Source organism: Sorex araneus, chromosome X, assembly GCF_027595985.1.
Source record: "Sorex araneus isolate mSorAra2 chromosome X, mSorAra2.pri, whole genome shotgun sequence".
NCBI classification, from domain to species: Eukaryota; Metazoa; Chordata; class Mammalia; order Eulipotyphla; family Soricidae; genus Sorex; species Sorex araneus.
Window position 1 is genome coordinate 102,889,689 of NC_073313.1, and position 27,708 is coordinate 102,917,396.

Sequence of the window (27,708 nt, forward strand, 5' to 3'; positions counted from 1 at the left end):
CTGCTGGCCGGAAGGTGTGAAATGTTACCAAGGGCTCGACGTCCAGGAGAAAGCGGGACAAACCTCCGTAAGGGCTACTCCCAGGATGTCTGCAACCGCCTCCCTCCAGCCCAAATTGGGGGATGTGTGTGTAGCTTTGGGCTGCTTTTCTTCTTCTTCTTCTTTTCTTTTTTTTTACCTCAGGAAATCTCCGACCCCCGGGAGCGGCGAGCAAATTGCAAAGACATCTGTTGCCCTGAGGCTTTTTTTTAAGGGCGATGCCTTTCCTTTCTCTGGGTTTTGGTTGAAGTCGGAGCCTGTCCTCCCTGTCCGGGGGAAGGACCTCCTGCTGTCCCCCCTCTGAGGGGCGGAGCGAGCGCGAGGCGCCTGAAAGGGCGCTGCGGGCGGCGCGCGGCCAGTGTGGTGGGAGGAGCCGCGTTGCAGTGCAGACCCGAGCGCGGAGGCTTCCGCCGCGAGCAGCCGCTCCTGGGAGCTCATGGCTGGCGAACAGGCGACTTCTGGCCGCTGACCGCCGCGCGCTGGCCGAGGAAAGGTGAGGGGACGCGGGCACGGCTGCTCCCGAGCGGCCCGAGCGCGAGCGCCGTGCGGCGAGCCGGGCTGGCGGCGAGGAATTCCGCTGCGGCTTCCCGAAATCCTCCCTCGATGCTTCTTCCCCCCTCGGAGCCCACGTTGGCGACGCGCGGGGGGAGGCGGTGATCAGATTACACCTGCGGGGGCGGGGGGCGCCCCGGGCCGCGGGGCCGGGGCTCTCGTGGGGGGAGCGGGCGTTTTTTTTTTTTAGGTCTGAGTGGAAAAGTTGGGGGTCAGAGAAAAGGATGAAACGGACCCAGAGACGCTGGTTTTCTTCTCGGGGAAAAAACGAAGAAAGGATGACGAGCACCCCCCACCCCCCCCAAATGCAAAAGTAGTTGTGGGAGTTGGCGTGGTTTTTTTTTGCGTGACTTGGGCCGCGTCGATTGTGTTTCCAACAAGTTTGAGTGTTTGGGTGATGTTGGCATAGTGATAGTCGAAAGTCGTCTGGAGCTGAAATTTTTTTAAGTACCTCCGAGAATGAGGAGTGGAGTTGTTCCTCAGGAATTACGTAGCGTCGTCGAAGACGCTTCTTTTATGGGCCCACGCTCATTTTTGCCTGTGTCTCTTCATACGGTATATAACGAGATTTACATATGCCTCTGGGTCCTGTAATATGAAAATGTCGGAAAGCTTGTAAAGTAAATAAGAATAGGCATGTTAATATAACTGAAAAAAGCAGTTACCTCTAGTATTAAAAGATGCGTAAGTAAGAAAAGAACGTGACCATTTCTTTCCCCACATTTCACATGGCATGTAATATCTACCTCAGCATAAAAAATAATTGAGATGAGAATTTGAAAAATGGGAGAACTATCTTCTCAAAATATGTAAAATCTATAGACTTAAATATCATGAAAATGTTTTTAAATGTCTAAGTGAATAATTATAGTTTGAAATACCATATTTGTACATTTGGGTATATATACATATATGTGGGGGGAAATTAAAGGAATTAGCCTCAAATGTAAGCAGTGAAGAACATGTACTGACAATGTGTATGTTGTTTTTTAAATCTGTGTTCCATGTGCCTTTAGGTTTTGTGCAAACAGCATAACAGCTACAAAGTAACAACACATTTTCTTACAGTCCTTTAAATAGGTTGCCACAAAACTCCATTTTCTTTAGTCAACGGTAGATTTTTCTGTGGATTTTTGAAGGTGGTTACTATGCTACTTAAGCTATCGATGCAATTCAACTGTTTAGAGTACTGTCCATAATTTAGTTCACGCAAAAGATTTTTAAAATTTTACCTGTATTTCAAAGTAATTGGGAAAATACCCCCCAAATTTTGAAACATGGAATAAACATGTAGGATTGAATATCTGTAATTTTGAATATTGCATAGCTGTAAGAATAATAAGATAATGCAATAAGCCAAATGTAATGAGAAAAGACATCAATACTATAAAAGACATCAACTATATGTAACTTGCAGAATGAATTTTGTCATGTTGGTATGATATATGAAAGAAAAAATATGGAAATATGCCTGACACTTTATTTATTGGAGATATAAATGTAACGAGATACAGGGTGGTTCACCATTTTACATTTTATGCTTTTCCATTCAAAAGATCTTGGGGCAAGAAGGTGCAGTGATAGTGATAGGGGGCTTGCCTAGCCCGTGGCTCACCCATTCCATTCCCAGCAGCCCATACAGTTCCCCTGAGCCCTGTCAAGAGTGATTCCTAGGTGCAGAGCCATGTGTGAGCTCTGAGCAAGCCAATTGTGGCCCAAAAACAAACAAAAAAATCTTTGGGCTAGAGAGATAGTAATGGGCTTAAGGTGTTTACCAAGATTGCATTCACCCTACTTCCATTCAGGCATCACAGGGATCACTAGGAATGATCCCTGATTAACAGTGGGGTGTGGCGCATCCCTCCACATAATAGCCTGTAGTAAGTCCTGAGCGCTTGAAGCAGATGGCTAAAGTCCCTCCTGTCTTATTGTGAAGAGAAAGTTTGCATTGCCTGCATTATAAGAAAATGACATAAAATTTCAGAAACATTGTAAAATCTTTTAAAATTAACTCACAAAAGATGGTAGACAAAATAGATACTCATTTACATAGAAAATGCTGGTATATTCTAGATATGGATAAAAATATGTTTAAAACATGTACCTTTATAACTACAGGGAAATATATATGATGCTTAGTAAATCCTTAGTAAATGTGAGAAATATTACTCAAAATACAATAAATGATGACTTATGATGTTGTTGTTTTTGGTAGGGGGCTTTTGGGCCATATCCAGCATTGCTCAGAGCTTACTCCTGGCTTTGTGCTCAGGAATCAGTCCTGGCAGGGCTCAGGGGAGCATATGCAGAGTTGAGGGTTAAATCTCTGTTGGCTTTGTGTAACGCAAGAGCCATACTTGCTTGTGCTATCTCTGGCACTGATCCTACTTTGTTTTTTATGACATACACACACAAATCAGCTTGAGGATGAGTAATTTGAGAATTCTCCAGAAGGCTTCTCTGTATTTCTCAACCTTGTGAAATGAGAAATTCAGGACTTGAGTGTCTGCAGTTCTGGTTCTGGTCACAAGATGGTGCTTGCTGGATTTCTTAAATTTTTTCAGGCATCCATTTTTCATGAAGTGGACAAAGCCTTAAAGTATTTTATATTTGTGTGTTATGAAAGCACGTAGGGTGTGATTAAATTTATTTATAGAAGTTTTATATGTCTAGCGGGACAAATGGAGAAAGGAATTATGTGACAGTTCAAAAATGTGGGTACAGGACTTAGCTTATAGAAGACACAAGGTATTTGTTAATTTCCTTCTCTCTGGTCCCCATCTCATAGTTTTCCTGAGAGAGATGATTTAAGCATCAACCCAAATAATATAACTGTGTCGCAGAGATAAATTTAATTAATAAAATCCAAAAAGGAAATAAATGTCTCATCGATATCACATGTCAGATTTCATCTTATTCCTGTTACCAAGTGGCATGGCTGCTAAGATTTTGGTAGGGAAGTTTCTGTAGGCCACTTCCATTAGACTTCCTTCCATGTCTCCTTTTGAACAAATGTGATTAGTATTAAAGGTTCACGTGACTAAGAAAATTGCTTGTGATTCTAGTTGGCACCTGGAAAGGCAGTCTGAACAGCAAAAGTGTTGAGCAGCAGAGAAGACGGCTGAACAAGCAGTTGGAAAGATTTAAGATAACCAGATCACAGAACCAGACGCTCTACTGACCATCCATGTGACATTGAGTAAGATTCTTTCCGTATCATAAAATCTTTTTATGTTAAGAAAATGTTTATTATGCTTCCTGCTCTGCAACTATTAACATTTTAAGTTGGAACTTATATTGCATCTTAAAATCATGTTAGATTGAGAATTTTAATTATTTTTTTTGCTCCTTGTTCTATATCAGTTTTGTACTTGCAAATCATAGCTTCTAATTTGGGGAAAGTATCTCATGTGCTGAGTCGGAGAGATAGTATAGGGATTAATGTTCTGGCTTTTCAAGAACATAAATGCAGTTTGATCCCTGGCTACAACTAGGGGGCATCCTTGACACAAAGAGAAAGCTCTGAGCACTGAGCACTGCTGAGTATGACTGAAAAGTCAAAGAGACAGAGACAGAGACAGACAGACAGACAGAGAAAGAGCAGAAAAAGAATTTCATATGTTTAACACAAAATATGAAGAAATCCTGCAAGAGGCTGGCTGAGGTCCTAACCAGTATCAGCTGACTCTCCAGTTCTTGACATTTATGCATAATTACTACTAATTAAATAGCAACGTTGCAAAAATTTCTTAATACAACCCACCTAAGGTTTTATAACTTAAATAGGGATCCGCATATATTCTTGGATGGTATTTTGTGGCCCAAATATATAGCTATTCAGATGTAAAGACATGTGGGAAGCCTGTGTTTGATTTCTAGGACCATATGGTCCCTGAGCACTTCCAGAAATGCCTCCTGGTACTGAGCCAGCAGTAACCCCTGAAGTCTTGGTCCCAGACATCATCATTTTAATGTGTTTATTAAGATTATTGTTGATATAATTGACATAATTATATGTTAAATGTGCATTTAAATTATATATTTAAATTGCATATATACTTACTATATATTCACATTTTTGCATTGATTTAGCACTCTTAATAATTCTTTCCTAAAATGCATTACAGATCTGTGACTCCTAAATTTATGCTCTTGATGATATTGTTTATCCTGAATCAAACTGTGTCTGGGAGATCTTTGGTTGCTTTGAACAGAAAGAGCAGTAATGTCAGCTTAAGAAACATTAGAATATAACATTATTTCATGCTATTCCTTCTTGAGGAATTAAAAGACCCCAATTATCCAGTTATTCACATTTGAACAGCTCTACTTTTGCTTCACCTCCTCATACTTGAGAGAATATTTTAAAAAATGTATGCAAATCAGCAGACTAAACATGTTCCTCACAGTTCAAAAGCTCTTTCCATGACATTCCCCTTCATATAGTACAATAAAAGTAACGCAGATGAGATATGAGATTTTGTTATCATCCTATTCAGTTTTTGTGCTTCTACCAAATATTTTCCACATCTCTAACCTTCTTCGACTGATCATGTTTACTCTTCTGATTTGCATACATCTTTCTTAAATATTCTCTCAAGTATGAGGAGGTGAAGCAGAAGTAGAGTTGTTCAAATTTTAAATTTCTCTCTTCACTGATCAAGAAAAACCTCAAACGACCACTGCCTTCCAGTCTACCTATTCGAAAACTTCAAAGACATAAGTGTTACGATGCCTCAGTGACAAATCTTAAAATCCCAAGATTGGGCTGGAGTGATAGTATTGTGGGTAAGGTGCTTACCTTCTCACAGCTGACCTGGATTCAATTCCCAGCTTCATATATGGTCCCCCTGATCCCACCAGGAATGATCTCTGAGCTCAGAGTTTCGAGAAAGCTCAGAGCACTGCCAGGCGTGGCTCAGTTTTTTTTTAAATCCCAATATTGAGTTTGGCAACAAAAATCCAAAGAAGCATCCATGCCTTGTATTCAGATACTTCATTGGAATAATTGTAATATTATAACATAGTTATTCTCTTGTCTCTTGAAGAATGAATGATGACTTCTTTCTTTAGAGTTCTCAGTGCAGACAGTTTTCTTTCTCTTTTTACATACAGTAAGAACAGTGTCATAACTCAGTTCTCTTTCATTAAATCAGAAAAGTCAGAGGACTCATGTTTATAGACATAGAAATTATGTGTACCTGGTCATTGTGATAATGGGTGGAGCTGCTGGGGCCTTGCCATTTACACTTTAAAATAGTTTTTTTTTAAATTCAGCATGATATTTTGAGTCATAACCCTCAGAATAATTGCCCATTCATAGTATATAGTTTTTGTTAGCACTCTGAGAAATAAGACCTCACTGTTAAAGGCAATAAGAAATCTGAATTTAAAATTTTAATTTCTTCACTATTTTGTGAGCAAAGAGATAAATGAGGATCAAAATGTAATTTCCCAGAGTGAATTAGCAACTGTAAACAACAAAACACAAGATCAAGTAGCTGATCAATGAGTGAGGGTGGATTGAAATGGGCTCTAGTAAGCATAAAGAATTTTTAGCAGCTGTCTAGAAATTGCCATATCTGAAATGGAAGTTACTGCCAGAAACTGCAACACAAATGAGATATGTCATAACTAATTTTGACAAGTGAATGGTATCGTACAGATATGTGATATCTGTGGTTAGCAAAAAACATGATGCAAAACATATTTTTGGTATGGGAATATGAATGTATATAAGAGACGAAAAGTTAATAAACAAGTATGGCAGTGACTGAAGATTATTGAGTTACACATTGCTTGAAGTTAGATGTATTCACTGGAAAGAGAAGATTATAGTCATCAATTTCAGTCGAGTTACATATACTGGTTTCCTCACAGTCTGAAGGTGGATGACATCATACTTAAGCCAAAAAGACAGTGAGTACTGATGCAGAGAGAACATATCCTCCCGTTTGAAATTCAAAAAGACTTGTTTTGATTTCATCCTGCTCTCTTCCCTGCTTTCTGATCTAGCTCATAAAAGAGTACCCATTTCCTCATTCTCTTGCCAGCTGTTCATTCATTGTATCATTTCTTTCTATATTTATTAAGAAGTTAAATTAATTATAGAAATGAAATTTCACTGCTATGTTTTCATCTATGATTATTAGAGAAGGTGAATATTTATTATGCACTGTTCAGTTTTTTAAATTTTTAATATAATTTTTAAAAATTGGGCACTGTGATTTACAAAGTCATTGACAGTAATTTCAGACATACAGAGTTCAAACTCCAGTCCCACCACCAGTGTCCACATCCTTCAATCAGTTTTTTTACTTCATGTTTGAGTTTTGAAGAGCCCCAGTGAATAGAAACTTCCTACTCCATTAAAAAATAATGAAATGATTGATATAAGACAATTAAGTTGCACATCAGAACTAATACATCAATTTTTGTATAGGGGGAATTTAAATCTCAGAGTAGTTGTTTATTCTTAGATTCAAATTACCCTGATGTCATGTAAAGCATCAGACATTCTTTACATTACGCTGTCTGGTTCATGGAAAATTAAATTTAGGGAGCTGGGAAAAATTATTCCTTAGGAATATTGTGAATTGGCTATCTTTGACTTTGCTCATTGTTTTAGCTTTGGAATTTATCATAGTAATTTCTAAAAAGCAACTTTGGAGATATTTTAAATCAAAAGTAGGATTGGCAAGCTGTATTTTCAAGTTGGTTTGTTGTGCGTTTTCTAGAAATAGTTTTAATTTTTTGTATATTCAGATACATATATCTTTAAGGTTTTGGTTTAAGTTTCATATTTAGAAATCACTTTTCTTCAAAATGTGAGGAAACATTCTGTAGGACAAATTACTGCACAGGGGAATAAGCTGGGGTATATTCATGGCCCAGAGGCAGAAGCATTAAGTTTGCAGCAATTTATTTCTACAAAAATAACATTAATTCGCGGAAAACACAAACACAAGATTTTAGCACACAAACAAAATCTTAGCTTGTCGATTTTAATGAATCTTTACCTGTTGAACCTTAAACTCTTTGTGCTAACATAGAACCATAAAGGCAAATCAATTATGTAGCAAGATATTTTGTCACTGGATCTTTATGGTACAATAAAGAGATTTCTTTAACTTTTCAGGAAATTGCCTATCCCTATAGTTTCACTGGAAACGACAGGACAGACACGTGTTGTCATCTCACTCACAAGTCCTTTTAAAATGAATGTTTTCCCCTTTAAGTGATTTCAGTTTAACTTGGCGAATCTCCTCCCTCGAATTGAGGGAAAGGCCCCCAGCTTTCCCCTTCGCTGGGAGGAGGCGGAGCATCCTCCTAAAGCTTGGAAGTGATCTTTGCGTGGCCAGTCTTGGGGGAGGGGCTGCATTTCTGGAGGCTGCAGCTGACAAGAAGCTTCAAGGTAATGGCTGTCTTAAAGCTAGTTATTTTCTGGGAATTTTGTTCGGGATTTAGTTTAACAGTGAAAAAAATAGAGGTGGTTGTGTCGGATAGATGGGATTGGAATATGGTTTTGAGAAATCGCTATTCTTGTGACAGGATCGATCCCCTGAAAATTTACTTTCTCCCTATATTTTTTTGAAGTCCACAGTGTGGGAATGGGTGATCAGATTACAGCTTCTAAATTAAGACTAAAGTAAGGAATGCCGTTCATGTAAAATTTTTACATGACATTCCATGTTTCTGTGTTTGTACAGATTTGGGGTTTATTTAAACACTAATCTACAGAAAAATAGCTGATAGTAAATTTAAACACACGGAATGATTGACACAACAAACAGATGTAAATGAACCTCATTCAGAGATGCTATTCAGTGGTAACGTTTCTTTAAAAATAGGCATTTTCTTTAGAAGAAAACTAGACTTGCATGTTAACATTCAGCATCTCTGGAGTGTTCTGATTCCTGGTGATTTTTAAAAAAACATTTTTAACCAGTTTCAGGATTTTTTACAACAATTGCTTTATTTCATGATCATTCATATAATTAAAAGAGAAAATGTAGTTAAGTATCACACCCACTTGATTTAGACACACAAAACATTTATAGACATGTAGATAGGACAAACATAACTCCCTTCTCTTTTGCTGATACTGGAAATCTTCCTGGACCTCATCAAGAGCCATAGCTGGTTGCTGTGTGTTGGCTACAGTCCTGTGTGTGTCCTCCTTGTAACTCATTCTTTCAGAGCACAGGTAGGGCTGGTGCTACAGAACCTTTTTTCCCCTACATTTTTTTAGGTTTAAGAGTGAGATAAATGATTTCATTTATTTCTCATAGCAGTTTAAAATAGATTATGTAGCATGTTGTGTTCGTAGAATTGAATAGTACATAGCTGATAGACACGTGATTCAGTGAAAAAAAGCAAATTAAAGCATGAAAATTACTCTTTTATGTCCGATAAAGATAAAGGGTTGCTTTAAAATTTTAAATGCATGGAAAATGCAAAACCCTTCTATAGGAATATTTTTGTGGTTGCAAAGAGAAAATAGGCTTCACTTTCTCTAATTAAATATAATTAATAACTTATATTTAATCATAAATTTGTATTAAAATCAACCTCAAAAGAAAGTTTGATATCAAAAATTGCCAATTAAAGGTTAAATTCCATTTGAAGTGATTCATAAACAATAATATTGAAAATATTCATTGACATGTAAAACTAATTCTGTCCATGTGCTTGAGTGTGGCGAGTGTGATTTGAAATAATATGGACTGCTGTATCTATGTAAAGAGAAAATTTGGGAAAATACATAGAAAACTATTACTTACGTTTTACAACAGCAATTTCTTTTTATAAACCTCTCCACTTTTTTGTAAACATGATATTTTTTCACTGTATTAGAAGTAAGACATTAACATCCAGTTTTGGTATGATCCATAACAAAACACTAAATTTGTACGTGGTATGTTCTAGAAATCTAAGAAAACTGCTGGCTTGGCAGGAGGATGTGGTTCCCACCCTCCTCATGTTGTAACAAGAGGAGGTTGTAACAAGATGCACCTGGTTGTTAACAAGATGCATTTCCAACTTTGATCACAAGGTGGCGCTTGTCAGGTTTTCCAGATTTTCTCCAGGCAATTATTTTTATGAAGTAAGGCGTGAAATGTATTTTGTTTTATAAGACTGTGAGGCAGCAAGTACAGTATGACTGCAGTGAAGCTGAAAAAAGGTTTTCTAGAAGAAAAAGTCTTAAACAATGACTGATGTGAGAATTCAAATATAAAGCAAATTTTAAACAGGAGCCATGGATATAGTAAAGCACTTGGGATTCATCCCTGGTACCACATGGCTCTTGAGCATCACTAGGTGTAGGTCCTGAGCTCCCAGACTCCCTTGTTCGTCCCCTGGTACTCCGATAGAACTCAGAACTGAATCCTTGGGCTCTAGCACTGAACTGCCAGCTGAAGAGGCTAATGCCACAATATTTTAAATTAGCAAGGCATATATTTGAGTGTTAAAGAGTGGTATATTTTATAAAGAAATTTTGGAAATGGCTCTGATGTCTTATGGAAAACTTGTAAGTCAGAACCAACTGGCTGACTCTCCAGACATCCTTGAATACTACCCTATACGTTAAGTATGTGTCCTTGACCTGCTTTATAAATCTGTCTCATAAGGTCATCAACTTTTGCGTTTTACTGGGACTCCACCTCTGGTGGTGCTCTGGGCTTAGCCTTGACTTTACTTTCAGGGATCACTCCTCATGGGGCTTTAGGAACCACGTGGGGTTCTGGGGATCCAACCTGGATGAGCTGCATGCAAAGAATGTACCCTACATGCTGTCCCGTCTCTCCAGAAATATAAGCTCCTCATCTAAATGAGGTAATCACATCATTGTCTGAGGTCAGAGAACATAGAGCCTCATATCTAGCTGCCTTAAAGCAACATTGAGGGCTTTAAAAAAATTAAAAATTATTCTAGAATAAACCCCAAGAGTCCCTAAAGTATCAAAATACCCAGTAAGCAAAATCTATCCTTGATATAGTCCAGATAAACATACACACTTGTATACACTTTTTAATTTCATTGTATAGACTTACATAAATACTAAATTAAGGTCTATATACTGGGGCATTAAAGAAGTACCTACGTTTAATTTCTCAAACTATAATACATTTCTTTAGTGCCCAGTATTTAGATTATTTGCATACAATCCATATTGTCACTGTTCTCCTCATTGAAAAAGAAATTCTTTTGAATATTCTCTTTTCTTTTAGCCTTTTCTTTAAATTTCCTTCTAAAATCATCCATTAAAATTTATGTAGATTTCCCTTACTTAGAAAGATATGTACACACTAGGAAACTGCCCAGTAGCCTTCAAGCAGTGGAGTCCTCTAATATCACTTTTTTTATAGTCAGAGATCAAAAGATTTTTCTGGATCAATCAGATTCTCTGACTAGTGCCTGGTCCATATTAAGATATTCAGTCAGTGGTTCATTTTAAACTTTTCTTCTTTCCACCCTCCTTCATATCCATATCCACTCTTTTCTATGCACATAGGTGGCAAGTCAACTTAAAAACTATTTTTAACTTGTAACATATTTTGATCCCTGGTACTAGTAATAGTTGTTCTTTCAGTCTAGTAACAAGATAACTGGATTCCAAACTGATGTCTCTATATGAAGTTTGAGTTCTTAATAACCTTGCCATCATACTTATTTAAGAATGGAGGCAGGGGGGCTGAAGCGATAGCACAGTGGGTAGGGTGTTTGTTTTTCACACGGCCGACCAGGGTTCGAATCCCAGCATCCCATATGGTCCCCTGAGCACCGCCAGGAGTAATTCCTGAATGTAGAGCCAGGAGTAACCCCTGTGCATCTCTGGGTGTGACCCAAAAAGCAAAAAAAAAAAAAAAAAAGAATGCAGGCAGGGCTCTTGCTCTACACGTGTCCTACTCCCTGGCATTCCATATGGGTCCCAGAGCCCCACTAGCAGTCAGCCCTGAGCACAGAGCTAGGATAGGCACAAAAGAATAATCTGAAATTTAGACAGTGCGTATTAGTCTGTTGTATGTTCCCATTAAAGAACTGATACTGATACATACCTTTTATATAGTGTGTTCACAGGAAGTATTTTATTTCAACTTGGATCTTGACCGATGGGGGTCTCAAAGAATAACTTGGGGTAGGGTGGGAACAAGAAGGGTATTATTTTATAAAATTTCCAAGGCAGATAGTTTTTTTTCTCTTAATAATCCAAGAAGAACACTGGAATTTTGATCCTTGTACTTCAAAATTCAGAAGTACATTCTGCTCTTCCTTTGTTCAAATGAACATTCAAATCTTTATTTGCTCCTGAGATGGTTGTGTGGCCCTCATCTAATTTTATTTAGTTTTATTATGTTTAATATGTTTTTCATTATCCTGAGTCTAGATTCCCAAGCAACTTTATCCATTGGCACTGTGTGACTCTCAGAATTAGCAAGGAAGTAAAACATCTTTAAACATGGAAAAGTTAAGCTTGTGACCTCTAGGCTCCTGGTACTTTTCCCTTTTTTACCCTCTGTAACATTCATATATCTTTGACAAATGATTATAGTGTCCTTTTGGCCCTAGCAATGATGTGCTCTCTAACTTTGCATATTTTTACATGGGATGCTCAGATTTCTTCTGATACATTTTCTCTACATATTATCTGACAGCCTATAAATATTAATAATAAGAGGCTATATTTTATAGTCATTTATGTCTATGCATCAAGGGGTCATTGAATATTTTAACTGTCAATTTGTGTTACCAGTGCTCTTGACCTTTAGGAGTGTACTATGTGGACCCTTTTAACAATTTTACATGAGCCTATTGCATTAAGATATTGAAATTTACTTATCTACAACTGTTGCTTCTAATGCTGTTTGGTTTCTGCTTTCTCATTGCGGATGTATTCTCATCCAGATCTCTATCTCTTTATCATAACTCCTGAATTCTGTGCTCTGCTTGAATTCTGTGTTCTTCCTCTGCATCTGCTCATATAGTCGAGTGGCAAAATTGGTATATTCCTCACATTTTTTTCCTGACCTGGTTTCTCTCTCTCTAGTATTACATTTCCCAGAATGTCATATAAGTGGAACAATACTATGTATACTTTTACGTATGCCTTTTCTCACTGAGCATGGTTTTTCTGGTCTTTACCCATATTGTTTCATGTCAATAGTTGAGTATAAATTAGAGGCAGCATTTTATTCTAAAAGTTGTGGGTACGAGGGGCAGTTTGTGGATGTGACTGCCAAGCTTCTGGAAAACTGGGGACATGGCAGGAGGAGGCCCAGTCCCAACCAAAGCAAGCTTGAGATCTTAGTCACGGATTCCCGCATATCTGGGTTTTCCTGCTGATCTACTCTCTAGTGAGGTTCAACCCATTTTGGGTGAGGTTCGTGCCCTCTTGGGTGAGGCTTGTCTGAGCATGTGAAGACTGCCCCTAGCGCCATGTAATCTCATCAATGGCCAAGACCCAGAGACTATAAACTGAAGCTCCCGGAAGAGAATGACACAGAATTTCTTGGACATTATAAACTATCCATAAGAAGCAATAAAAAGCCAAATCGTCTAGCATTGCCTTTTTGGCAGGTTTGAGTGGTGGTGAGACTGGTGTCAAAATATAGAATGTACCCAAAGTAGAGAAAGATTATTGAGGAAATTGTTTGCCACACAAGCAGGGGAAGGGTTGGAATAGGGCCGGGGGCGAATAATGGGGACTTTGGTGGTGGAAAGTATGCACCGGTGAAGGGATGGGTGTTTGACTGAAGCTCAAACATGAAAGCTTTGTAGCTGTATCTCACAGTGAATCAAAAAACGGGGGGGAAATAATAAAATAATAAAATAAATTTAACATTCAGAATAGAATAAAAAAATTAATGTGGAGTTCATGCCCAATTCAATCAGCTTAATCAATGGCTGAATCAATAGCAGTACTCCTATATTATTAAAAGAATTAAAAAAATAAAAGTTGTTGGTACACTGACTGATAGATTTATATTTTGGGGGAATTATTATATTGGAAATTACTATTAAAGTTATAAACATCCCAGAGTCAGAGAGATAGTATAGAGGGTAAGACATTTGTCTTGCATATGGCTGACTTTGATTCCTGGTACCACATATTGTGATTTCTGAGTTCAGAGCAAGGTGTAAGACTTGACTACCTCCAGCTGTAGCCCAAAACTCAAGTCAATAAAAATATTGCTATAAACACTCTACAATAGGTTTTTGTATGTCTCTTTATAAATTTTTGTTTATCTTGGGTAAATGCCTTGAAGTAGAATTTCTGGGTTTTATAGTACATATAAATCTAGCTATATTGAAAACTTCCCAACTCTTTTCTATATTAACTGTGATATTATACACTCTACTAGCTGTAGTTCTAGTAGACCAGTATCTTTGTGAGTAGTTGATAGTATAAAGTTAGTTTTATCTTATTAATATTAGCCAGTATGTAGAGGTATTAGTGCTGTCTCATGGTGATTTTTCTTGTATAATGATTATTCTTTAATTACTAATAGTGTTGAGCACCTTTTCATTTGTTTATTTTACATTACTTATCATTGATGGAGGTATGTTTCAGTTGGCTATCTACTTTTATTGGCTTGTTAATCTTATTGAATTATGAGTTACATATAAATTTACATTGAAATGCTTAATGGAATATGTTTTACAAATCATACTTTTTACTCTGTTTTCATTTAATTTTCTGAAAAGAAATTTTCAAGTCTTATTTATCATAATTTTTATTGTTTTGCCAAAGATGTAACTCTGGTGAGCACTTGCCTTACATATGTAAGGATTTATGGTTAATCCCTGGCACTACAAAATGTTTATGGTCTATATTTTAATTTTTCTAATAAAAGTTTGCCTAAATGAAGATCTCAAAATTTGTACTTTTTATTCTAAAATTTCTATAATGTTTGCTTTTACATTTAGATCAAGAATTCATTGAGGCCCTTCTTTCATGGGCTGAACACCCTTTGGAATTCAGCTTACAGTAGTTATTGATGGGCTCAAGGAAAGTTATAATTTCATAAATTATCTATATTTATGGTCTGGGGCAGTAGCACAGTGGGTAGGGCATTTGCCTTGCACGTGGCCGACCTGGGTTCGATTCCTCCATCCCTCCTAGAGAGCCTGGCAAGCTACCGAGAGTATCTCGCCGCCACAGCAGAGCCTGGCAAGCTACCTGTGGTATATTCAATATGCCAAAAACAGTAACAAGAAGTCTCACAATGGAGACGTTACTGGTGCTCACTTGAGCAAATCAATGAGCAATGGGATGACAGTGATACAGTGATCTATATTATGTCATTGTTAATATATGGGTTGAATTTTCTTACTTTTATTTTATATCATTATTAGAATTGGGACTGGTGCTTTCCAGTAATTCATAGATAAGTTTTGCTTTTGCTGCCATAATGTTTTAGGAAGAATGGTATGGGCTTTAAATCTGCATGTAGATGATTTTTATGTAACGTTATTACTTTTTCTTCAATTTTTATTGAGGCACCATGATTTTGAAACTATTAATGATAGAGTGCCATGCATAGTGTGCTTCCTAAATGTCCCCAGGTCCTTCCCTTCTGGCTACTTACCTTTGTTAACTCAGTTTGTTTTTATTTAAACAACCAGAATCATATTTAAAATACTATGCATTGCTATTTAAAATAAAATTCTTTGGATTTTGCAGATTTAGAATTTTATTTAAGCATGACCCCTAAGCCAGAATATGATGGGTTCCATCCACAGTCTAATTTTTTGTGCTTTCCATATATATGCGTAATCTGGAAAGCTAATTGTAATGTCATTATTATTATAATTTTCATTTAAAAATATAATACAAATGGAATCATGTAATATCATGGTGGACGCACTCTAGGAAATCCACCTGTTGTGTACTTCCTTCCTTGTATGTGTGAGTAGAACCTGTATCTTGCTTCCATTAGGATTTGGCAGAAGTGATAGAATGCTTATTTGCATGATGATATTATGCTATATAACTCTCAGTTAAGTTCAGTTAGATGGAGAACTGGACTCAAAATTCTCTTGTAAGATTCAGTGATTCCCAGTTTTCCTCCTACCCACCCCCGCATCCCACCTACAGCCTGCTTATGTGGCAGACACCTTTATCTCTCTCCTCTCTCTTCTCTCTCTCATTTTCTTTTGAGACACTGAGGTTTGTAATATAGTGACTGAAATTGAGCACTCATTTTTTTTTGTCCTTTTTGTCTAGAATAATCATTTCCAGCTATCATTGTCATAGCAGTTCCTTCTCTGTCTAACTGCATTCCCCTCTCACTTTGTGGAGAGCTTTCTACCATGGACCAGTCCTCCTGGCTCTTGTTTCTATGTGTCTTTGGGTATTATTCACATACTTTGTTCTTAAAATTTTAAATCTGGCAAATGAGTACAATCATTCAAATGTCAGGAAATGCAGACTGGTGAAGACATGGGTATTGGAACATTGTACAGTTGAAACTCAATCATGAACAATTTTTTATCTGTATATCTCATGGTGATTCAATTGAAAACCCAAAGATTTAGTGATTCCTAGTGCATAATGATTTAAAATTCATTAATAAATTTCCTCATCCATTTAGCATACCTTTATATTTTTTATTTGCAATAAGGCAGATGTATCATTGTTAAGTAAATGAACTCTGGAGTCAAAGTACTTGCATTGAAATTCCATGTGCCATACATATATATAATAAATATTATAAGGGGACACATGTGACAGTGCTCAGGGATTATTCCTGACTCTGTGCTCAGGGATTGCTCCTGGCAGGTTCTGAGGATCATATGAGATGCCAGGGATGAAACTGAGGTCATCCATTTGCATGCCAAGTGCCCTACCTACTGTACTGTCTCTCCAATATCTTGTAAATATTCATTAAACTTTCGGTTGCCTCATCTGCAAAATCAGAATGCTCATAAAATTTACCTACCAATAATTACTCCAAATCAAGAAGGATGGCATATACGAAATATCTGGCAGTGCCTGGCACATTGTAAGAAAATACTTCTTTTTTTTTGCTTTTTGGGTCACACCCAGCGATGCTCAGGGGTTACTCCTGGCTTTGCACTCAGGAATTACTCCTGGCAGTGCTTGGGGGACCATATGGGATGCCGGGGATTGAACCCGGGTCGGCCGCGTGCAAGGCAGACGCCCTACCCGCTGTGCTATCGCTCCGGCCCCTACTTTTGGGCCCTAGCATGTTGATCATTCTTATTAATATTACTGTTGATAAAATAGGACATTTGTTGTACTTTCTTCATGAAATATTCAACACATTATTCAAAGATATGCTAAGTGTTGGGAGTAGTGCCACTGATAGAAGTTTTCATAGATATTATAATGATGTTGCCTGTCTTTGGTATTATAATAGAAGTATCATTAGTAGCATTTGTTACTATTGATTATAATTTTCTTCCCTTATATAGTAAAGGTAAATATAAATTATTATCCAGGTAATTTATTTGCATTTTATTTGAAAAGAGTGACCTGGTATATCATTTGCTGATTTATATGCTATATAGGGAGAAGGTAGAATAAATACAAGAAAGTATATATATTTTAATTTTTCTTTTAGTAGCTGCACACTAAAATGCCTTTCTCTGAGTACACTACTGGTGACCTAAAATGGTACCATAGTGGTGAAGAATGCACATAGTATTTAGTGCAGTTACTTGACTGTAGATGCATCTGTTTTTCCAAACATTAAATGAGAAGCCATAGTAAAAATTATCATCCTGCAAAATATTTAATTAATTATAGCTCTGTTTACATAAATCACTATTTATAGTGTCCTTAAAACATTTCATCATAGAATAAAACTATCATCCTGTTTAATATTTAGTCATATCTCTATTTACATAAATCAATATTTACAATGTCCTTAAACATTAGATTGTAGAATAAAAGCTATCATACTGTAAAATACATAATTATATCTCTCCATAAATATTTTCAGTGTCCTTATAATGTTTATATTATATAGTAATATCTGGAAAATTTAGAAACAATCCTATAATAAAATGGTACTAGATTTTGGTGTGATTTTTAAGGACAGTAATTTTTCTTTACTACGAGGGAGGCTGGAAACACAGTGACTTAGGTAAGATAGAAGATCCACTAAGTTGAAATGATTGAAAAAGGGTCATCTCATTATTCTGTTGTTTAGGATCTTCTATCCTTATTGATCGCAATTTTTTCCTATTTCATTTATCTATTTTTTGGTGTGTTTAACAACCAGCTGTGCTCATGGCCTACTCTGATTGTGTACTCAGGTTTCACTTTGGGCAGCCTCAGGGGATGACCATAGGGAGTGCAAGGAATTGAGCCCAGGTTAGCGACATGCAAAGCAGGTGCATTGCCCGGTACACTATCTCTCTGGCCCTGCATCATTTTTCTAAGTCACTTCTCGATCCAAAAGGACTGGAGTGATAGTGCAGTGCATAAGGCACTTTCCTTGCACATGATGGACATAGGTTCGATCACTGGCATCTCAAATGATCCCCCATGTACCTCTAAGAGTGATTCAGTAGTGCAGAGCCACATTCTGAATTTGTTGGGGGTATGGTGGGGCAACACCTGGTGGTGTTTATGGCTTACTCTTGGCTCTGCACTCAGGGATCACTCCTGGCAGGCCTTAGTTCCGGGGATCCAGCCTGTGTTGGATTCTATCCAACAAATGGTGAAAGTGCCTTACTTACTTTACTCTCTGGCCAGCCCTAGATCAGAAGAATTTTATTTTGTTTTATAGTTTTTCTTTTTGAGCCATAACTGGTTATGCTCAGAGCTTATTTGGGGTCTGTGCTCAGGGATCACTTTTGGTGAGCTCCGGGGCCGATATACGGTACTAGGGATCAAACCCAGCTTGACTATATAAGGCAAGTCCTGTGCTGGCTATACTATCTCTCCAGCCCCATTGTGCAGGAAAATTTTAATGAACAAAATATGAAAAAAATCTCAGACATACAATAAAGACATGCCAACTTTAAAGTTAATGTCCCCATATTAGTAGCTTTGTTGGAAAATATCAGCATGTTTTCAGAGGAAGGAATTGTCAATTATGGACGAGAGTATTTGAAATCTCCTGCCAGACGGTGACTTTCAGACTCTAATCAGAAGTGCTGATGTTTGTGAAGAAGTTCTCTGAAACATCCTTGCAGTTTTTTTCAAGAGAAAAACAGAATAAAAGTAGAGACATACATGTCCTGTAAACAGGGAAAAAATTAAGAAACAATTTTTTTTTCTGCTTTTTGGGTCACACCCATCGATGCACAGGGGTCACTCCTGGCTCTGCACTCAGGAATTACTCCTGGTGGTGCTCAGGGATCCATATGGGATTCTGGGATTTGAACCCGGGTCCGCCGTGTGCAAGGCAAACGCCCTACCCGCTATGCTATCGCTCTAGCCCCTAGAAACCATTCTTGGTAGGAAAAATATTAGCATTCTTTTTAAAAGAATTTCAGCAGAATCAAGACCCTAACTGAGCTATTTTGATGACACTTGAGCAACTTACCTCTGTAGGTAAGTTGCCAGTGAGCTTAAGGGAATAAATAGATAATGAATATTTTTTAATATAACATTATGTTTTAGTGTTTTATTTTGTTGTGCCAGGGATTGAATGCAGGGCCTCAAACTTGGCAGTCACATCCCTATCCTTAGATTTAAAAAAAAATAACAATTTTTGGTTTTGAACGCCATACCTTATGGTGCTCAGGGCTTGCTGTTAGCTCTGTACTCAGGAGTAACATCCTGGTGGGGCTCAGGAAACCACACTGAGGTGCCATACCTGCTATCCTATCTCTCTGGCAATAATTTTCAGCAATTATTTTCAACTTCTTTTTAAGTAATCACATACCATAAAGTCTTTGGATAGAAATTAAATGGCATTTGTTCGCCACTTTGAAGCTCTTTAAAGAAATATTTCTACCCTGTAACACTACAGTAATTAAAAATTAATGATTAAGATTCTATGGTTGCAATAATGTTAATAATGGTTTCTCATGCTGCTTTAAGAAAGAACACTATAATAATTTAACTTGTCAGTTCTCCTTCATCGAATTCAGAGAGGGGCCTCCTGTCTTCATCATCACAAGGCCGGGGCGGAGCATCTCCTACGTGAGCTGTGGTGGCCACTCTTGCGGGAGGAGCTTCATTTCACTAGATTGCAGCTGACAAGCACTTCAAGGTAATGGGAGTGTCAAATTATGTTGTCATCTAGAAACTTCTCAGGGCCATAGAGTAAAGGTGAGAAAAATAGGGTGGTGGACTTAGAATGGTGGAAAGGCATGTGCGGTTTTGAAAAATTTGCTGAAGGTTTAAATGGATTCATTCTTTGAAATGTTTGTGTTTCCCGGTTCTTTAAAAGTTCACAATGGGAGAAGTAGTGAATAGAGTATAGCCTATATATTTACATTTCAGTGTAGCATATCCATTCATATTGATGTATTGACGTGGCATGCCTTATTTATAATGATGGACATTCAGTGACTCATTATTTGTAGCCTCTGATTGATACAGAAAATCAGTGATACAAGAATTTCATAACTGGGTGGGGGTGATGAGAGGGATGCAGGGACCATCGGTGGTGGGAAATGGGCACTGGTGGAGGGATGGGTGCTTGATCATTGTATGACTGAAACACAAGCACGAAAGTTTGTAAGAATAATGGTACCCCCACGGTGATTCACTAATATTTTTTAAAAGGAATTTCAGGGAGCAGAGAGATAGTACAGGGGTAAGAATACATGACTAGCACGTACCTGATCTAGGTTCTATCACCAACACCGCATGGATCCACAGTGTTTTCACCATGTGTAGCCCTAGAAGCTCCCCAAGCACTACTGGGGTAGTCCTGGTGTGCCCTAGCATCCAAGGGCTTGATATTCACTGCCTCCTCAGGACCTATGTGGATGTATCAGTGTGATTTGCTGAGAATTGCCAGAAATGGTCTCAGCTACACTGCCCCCAAAAAACAAAACAACAAAAAATTGTTCAATAGCATTGGGGAAATGCTCCATGAATTTCTTGACATTCTACATGTCAGTCAACAATGTATGTGTCACATATGTGTGAGCACAAAATTAGAACAAATGGAGATTTGAATGAATATACTTTTATAAGTATACGTATGCACATCTATATATATAAAGTGGAAAGGCAATTATAGCATATCTTGTATATCTCTTACTTAGAAATAAATGTTAATAGGACTCATGTATACTACTATAATTTATGCAACTACGTCAGACTTTCCTGCTTCATATTTAAAACTATTGACATATATTTTTCTCATTTATGTTTTTATATCCTTAGCATGAACTGTTGAGAAAATGCTGCAAATGTTAATTCATAGACATAGTACAAGGGCTAACGTGCTTGACTTACATGTAGCTCACTTTGATTTGATCCCTGACATAGATATGAATGGTCCTCCAAGCATTTGACAGAGTGATCCCTGGGCACAGAGCAAAGAGTAAGCCCCTGAGCACCGCCAGGTATAGAAAAGAAATCATATGAAAGTATGTTCAATCAATTCACATTTGTAGAGAGGGACCTCCAAACATTGAACTAGAGGCCACCCTAAGCACTTCCCAGCTGGGCCTGTAGCTCAAGAGTAGAGCCTAGCCCAAGAATGTGATGCTTCTCCATCCTGTAGGGCTTGATATTAACCATGGCCAACTGTGAAGGATCCTGTGGTGCCTGAGTTGAAACTAGGATTGGCTACATGTATATGTCCTAAATACTGTACTATCTTCCCTGCCTCTCAGGTTATTGAATCTGATGTTGGTTTTAAATGATATGCATATATATGATATGAATATAAATATAAATATGCATAAATATAGGCATATATAAATGACATGCATATGCATGCATATATATGCAATATATGTAACTGATATATCTCATATATGAGAAAATCATGGTTAAACAAATTATACTGATTATTTTGATAGAACTACACTTTGATTTATGCATATCTTTCTGCCCCTTTTTAAGTTTTAACAAATTTCTAGATGGGTATATAACCAGATATGTTGTAGATGAAGACATTTTGATCATTTTTAAATCATCTGTAACGAAACCGTTATCCTTAGAGTAAAAAATCTTAGATGTCTGGGAAGTCTCCTGAACAGCTAAATAAATGTATTTCCCACTCCTTTCTCATTTAAAGGATCTGATAGTTGTTGAGGCCCTGCATTTACCTTCTGGGCAGTCTTCAGTGATTTTGCCACAAATTGACACCTGTTTTGTTCACTAGATTTTCTCCAGTCAATCATTTTTATGGAGTAGGCTAAAAAAATCAAAGGAAGATATTTTGTATTAGTATGCATGATATAACGTAGAGTATATTGGGGTCAGAGAGATAATAGAACAGTAAAATGCTTGCTTTGCACTGAACTGACAATGGTTTGATTTTTGGCACCACATATGGCCCTCCAAGTCCTTGAGTGCAGAGACAGGAATTAAACCCTTACCACCAAGACAAAAATAATGCAGAGTGTGAATAAAATTATTTTTGAAAAATATTCAAAGGAGGAAAAGTCCACATGCAATTTAATGTGAAAAAGAAAATTAAATGTATAATTTAACCCATGGTAGACACAAGGTAGTTGTTACTTCCCTTCTCTCTTGTCCTACCTCAGACTTTTCTGAGAGAATTTCAGCTTCAAGCAACTAGCATAATAGTATTACAGAGATCAAATTTAAAATAATAAGGGTAAGAATTAAATTAAAAATAATATCTCTATCACAGTTGATGATAGCTTTTATTTCATTTCTGTGTTTCAGAATATGTCTGCTAAAATTCTGATATAAAAGTCTCTTTATGTTTGTTTTATTCCATGTCTCCTTTTGGACAGCCTGTCTCCAATTTGAGTGAGAATCAAGACAGCCTGATCCTAGAGCTGGAATCTAGCCAATCCACATAATACTCGGTAATGTATTGCATTTCAGAAAATATTTTACATTTGCAACAGTTGAGATTGGGGACGTAGCTCATGATATAAGTTATGATTCACATGTAGGAGGCCTTGAGTTGGATCCTAGTACCAAACAGTCCCCTTTATAATACTGAGAACTTGTGATGTAATTTATTTGATTTTCTACTTTGCAACCCATAGAAACTTAAAATGGAAGCCACATTACACATTTAAATGATGTTGAGTTGCATATTAAATAATGTTTGATCCTCTGTAGCCATAGTATTTTACAATCATACTTGATAGCTTATAGTTTAGAGAAACCGTATCTTATATTAATCTGCTATTCATACATCATAGAAGAGGTTATTCAGATTTCTTAGGTCTTATTTAGCCATATGACTCTTAGATAATCCTAGATAACTGTTCTATCCGATTAGTGACTATAGATGCTATGATAAATCTCTCTGTCTTCTAAGCTCATGTTTTAATAAGGTCTTTGTTGTTGTCTAGCCCATGTATACAAATGTTCTTCATTACTTTTTGCCTGCTTTGGGTCAACAGAAAAGCCTTCTCAGCTTAAATAGTATAAAGTTGTGTGGTTGGCTATGATAGTGATTCTTAAAGAGTTATTCTCAAATAAATAGTGTCATAATCACTTGGAAATTTATCAGAAACACAAAATATTGAGTCTAATTCAGACCTTGTGGGTTAAACTCCCACATTATTGCCTGGAAAACTAGTTTCAACGAGCTCTTCAAATGCTTCTGATGCATGTGAAGTTAAGAGTATTTAATTTCTAGAACTTTATAATGTTAGGGGCACAAACAAGCTGAAGTATTCGTAATTTACATAGTCACCAACAACATATCTTCACCCACCCCTGCTATCATGATCAAACATGTTTACTCCTTGATAAGCATGTTCAATAAAGGCAAGTTCTTGAGTTTACATTATTAAAAATCATTTCTGTGACTCAGATCCCCTCATTGAGCTATGCTGTGTTTTTGTTCTCCATCTTATATTGCACCAATCATTGTTTTCTTACTTCTGTTTACTATTGATTACTTACTACTTTGACAAGAAAAAATGCTGATCCATTTTCCTTTTCTCATTTCAGGATCTTCTGTATTGTACCATTCAAGCAACGTGATCAAACATTCCTTGGAAATACAGCTGAAGAAGAACAAACTATATGAACTGTAAATACTTACTTAGTTAAAAGAAAAAAGAGGTTTGGGTATAGGTTTGATAAGGTCTCACTTAGCAGTGACAAGAATTGCCAGGCACTTAAATTCTTGGTAATAATCTCAGTACACAAATCTAAGTCATGAATGCTGAGTATGTCTTATGTAATTGGAATGACCAGTTATGGCCTGCAAAGGTTTTGTCTGTATCTGAGATTACATCAGATAGTAAGAGAAAAAGGGTATTTTCCCTTGAAGTCCAAATTCTCTTACTGGGTGAAGTAATTAGAGTGGAGAGCACTGAAACAAAGGTCCTAAATAAATCTCAGATTGAAGCAATTGTCTCCTCAGTGACAGAACAGTCAGATATGAGTGCATTGCCTAGAGAGGAAACAACCTATGAAAGGTCGCTAAAAGTGGCACTGAGTATTCTGAATGAGAATCAGGATTCGATTCAAATAAGCAGTTCAGATGAAGAAGAGACCACTACATTGTCTGGAAACATACCACAACCACATCTTAAAATGTATGAGAGCCAAGAAAGTGGAAATTCACCATCCCCCATAGTATCTTCAGAAAGTGATAATTCCCTGTGTGATGACAAAATACAGGTGCCCTCAACCTATGATACTAATGCAAGTGTAATGGAAATGAAGTCATCGCCAAACTTCAGTTGGTGCGAGACTGTCCCTTCACCCTCAGAAGAAGATGATGATAAAAAGGAGAGTAAGAAAAAGATTGACATGTCAGCAGTCATATATTTTTATTCCACAATGAAAGAGGAGGGTGATTTGGTTAAAGAGGAAAAGTTGTATCCAGCACCATCAGATATATTCACTGTGCCCAAAGTTTTGAAACAAGAGGCACAGAATATCCCTCCAGAGACCCTGGATCTGTCCTACGAATGTGCTGATTTGCCTTTGCCTGATAATATTGACGATCCTGGAGAGGGTCCTTCAAATGCATGCTCTGTTATTACCCGTTATCAACCTGTAGCAGTGGTATCAGAGCCAGAAATTGAGGCACCCCCAGAACCTAGTTCAAATGACTGCCAGCTTTCAGTAAGTGCCTCTACCAGTGACCTGGATTATTCACTCCCGCTGAATAATGAAAGATATTGGCAGGAAATGGATTTAGAGGAAGTAGGGGGAGAACTTCAAGCCTCTGACAAATCAGGGCATCAAAGTGCTCTTGAAGCTTCCATCCTCAATGAAAGTGAAGAAGAGGAAGAACTTCCACGCATACTTCTTCATTATGAGCCACGTCCATTTGAAGTAGGAATGATAGTCTGGTTTAAATACCAAAAATATCCATACTGGCCAGCAGTAATAAAAAGCATCAGGCGAAAGGAGAGAAAAGCAAGTTTACTCTTTGTTGAGGTAAACATGAATCCTGCAAACAGAGGCATTAGGGTGTCTTTTAGAAGATTAAAGAAATACGATTGTAAAGAGAAAAAAGAACTAGTAGAAAAGGCCAAGGAGGAATACTATGAAAGTATTGAGTGGTGCCTGTCACTGATTTGTGACTACAGAGTTAAACTAGGCTGCCGTTCTTTTTCAGGCTCTTTCTTTGAGTATTACGCAGCTGACATTAGCTATCCACTTCGGAAAGGAACTGACCAGGCTGCTTTCAGACACAAATTTCCAAAACTGCGTAATGAAGATGCCAAGGAACTATTGGCTGTGAAACCCCCGGAAAAGAGAAAGATTTTTCAGAATATTCTTCCTGACCGAATGAAACCTGTTCGGGATAGAGCCAATCAAAACCTCCTCAACTTTATTGTGAATGAGAAAGGAGCAGAGAGCCATCTTCTAAGTATTTTGAATGGCACAAAAGAATCCAAGTGGCTGAATGCATTTTTGCATGCAAACAGACTTTCCCGCTGTATTGAGACATACTTTGAAGATGAAGATCAGTTGGATAAGGTGATGAAATACTTACAAGAAATCTATGAACAAATAGATGGAGAAATGCCGAGTCTGATAAAAGATGATAAAATCAAATTTATCTTGGAAGTTCTTCTGCCAGAAGCAATCATTTGTTCGATTGCTGCTGTTGATGGCTTAGATTACAAGCTAGCTGAAGCAAAGTATCTAAAAGGACCATCTCTAGGTTACAGGGAAAGAGAATTATATGATGCAAAAATATTAACTGGAAAGAGGCGGAGACCAGCAACCAATGAAGGTCACTAAATCTTTTGAGTCTCCAGCTATAACAGGAAGATATAGCTTTCACAGATATTTTTAAAAAATAGAATATCTGAAAATTTCTTTCCAACATATAAGTACCATAAATGGAAGACTGTGGATAGTGTTTTCACATTTTTGAGATCTCTAGGATCTATTTGCTACATCTTCACTTCCTTTTTTGTGCTTCTTTAGTCAACTCAATTAACATTTCAGCTTTACCAGAAATTTTTAGAATGCATAATTGTTACATGTTTTTTAAGGAAAGGTACTATTTTTCTTTTGCAAATTTCTGTGGCTATGCTGTATAAATACAGCGTGCACAATCATTTTAATATTAAAGTTGCACTAGTATTAGATATTAAGCAAGATGATTAGAAAAATCTTAAAAGCTTCTATTATATTTTTTGCTTAGTTTTATAAAGTAATTGGGTTTTCCTTTAAGATAGTGAAATTATTTTTTCTGCCATGCCTATTTATTTTTGGAAAAATATCTCTGAGATATAGAACCAAAGATAGAGATGCTTTGCTATATATTATAACTACTTGCAATTGCTTTTTTAAGAAAACAATCGGAAATTCAAAATTAAAGTAAGTGGTTTATTTGAAGGCAGTCTCTATTCACATACAGGTATATGTGAAGAACATTTTAGTGTGCAGAAATTTTTTCTGATGGCCTTGAACGGGATTGTTGATTCTACACTTTCCTGAAATGACATTTATGTGAGTGCCTGTGACTAAATGGTTGACAGGCTTTTTAAGCTTTCTTCATAACTGTGGTTGCATCCTCTTAATGCAGCCATCTGTCCACATGGATAAGGAAGCTAAAATCACTGTATTCACAGTCTGGCTACTCCAGATGTATGAGTCCAGACTGACTGCTTAAGAGCCCATCTAGTTTGATATAAACTTAGAAAATGCAAGCACTTTGTTCTGAGTCTTGTTTCCTCAGATGTATAGTCATTTGTCTCAAAACAAGCAATCTCTGTCATCTGGCTTATTTGTAGAATAGTTTCAGTTGGTTCTAATAATATTAGTGCCAACTGGTAATTCATTCCAAGCTACCATAGAGAGTAGATGAATCCGGTGATTTGAAAATGTGCTGTCAAACATTTCCATTTAGCTAAATATGATAGCTATCTCAATGTGTTTAAAAGTACACAATTAGAATTTGAAGTGTGAAGCCAATGATTTGCTTATACTAACTTGAAACAAGATTTTTGTGAAAATAGATGCTTATAAAGCTACTTTATTTAAATACCTTGACGTAAAATAAATGTGAAAGACTTAACATGAGTCTACAATTTTACTTTCAGACTAAAACAACTGTCACTCATCAGCTTTTGTATTTCTGATCATATTATCACGTTTATGTAAAATTTTTAAAAGTTAGATGTCATGGTTTTCAATAAAACCATTTTATATTTCATCTTGAATGTTTATTTCTTCATAATTTGGATTACAGCTACATAAGTGGTGTTTCTGTGGATTGATGTATATATATATGTACTTATACATATATATAGTTAAACCGTTTACTTATTGTAGTTGTCACATTTAATAGCTGTTATAATTATCTTTCTAAATAAATATTAACTTCCATCATTGTTTTTCTACTTTAAAAGAAAGCTTTAAAATAGTATAAGCTTCATATTTTACATAATCTTCTCTTAATTCTGCCTGAAATTTTACTTTGAAAGTAAAGCAACTATCACCCTTGGCTGTTTTTTTACGTACTCAAATGATCACATGTTTATGTAAAATTTTCAAGTTGGATGTTTTGGTTTTCAATAAAACCATTCTATATTTCA

The 27,708-nt window shown here is 36.9% G+C and overlaps 1 protein-coding gene across 3 annotated transcripts; it reads left to right on the forward strand.

Moving 5' to 3' along the window:
- Positions 1–405: 405 nt before the first annotated feature.
- Positions 406–27,708, forward strand: PWWP3B (PWWP domain containing 3B). 3 transcript variants are annotated; one of them, XM_055121623.1, is made up of 5 exons: positions 406–532; positions 3,657–3,790; positions 19,646–19,787; positions 22,465–22,539; positions 23,645–27,708. In XM_055121623.1, the coding sequence occupies exon 5, from the start codon at positions 23,855–23,857 to the stop codon at positions 25,901–25,903; it is 2,049 nt and encodes a 682-aa protein (XP_054977598.1). In that variant the 5' UTR covers positions 406–532; positions 3,657–3,790; positions 19,646–19,787; positions 22,465–22,539; positions 23,645–23,854; the 3' UTR covers positions 25,904–27,708. The 3 variants fall into 3 exon arrangements, with proteins under 3 accessions (XP_054977598.1, XP_054977599.1, XP_054977600.1); XM_055121624.1 differs by having other exon boundaries at positions 19,666–19,787; XM_055121625.1 differs by lacking the exons at positions 406–532; positions 3,657–3,790 and adding an exon at positions 7,967–8,005 and having other exon boundaries at positions 19,666–19,787.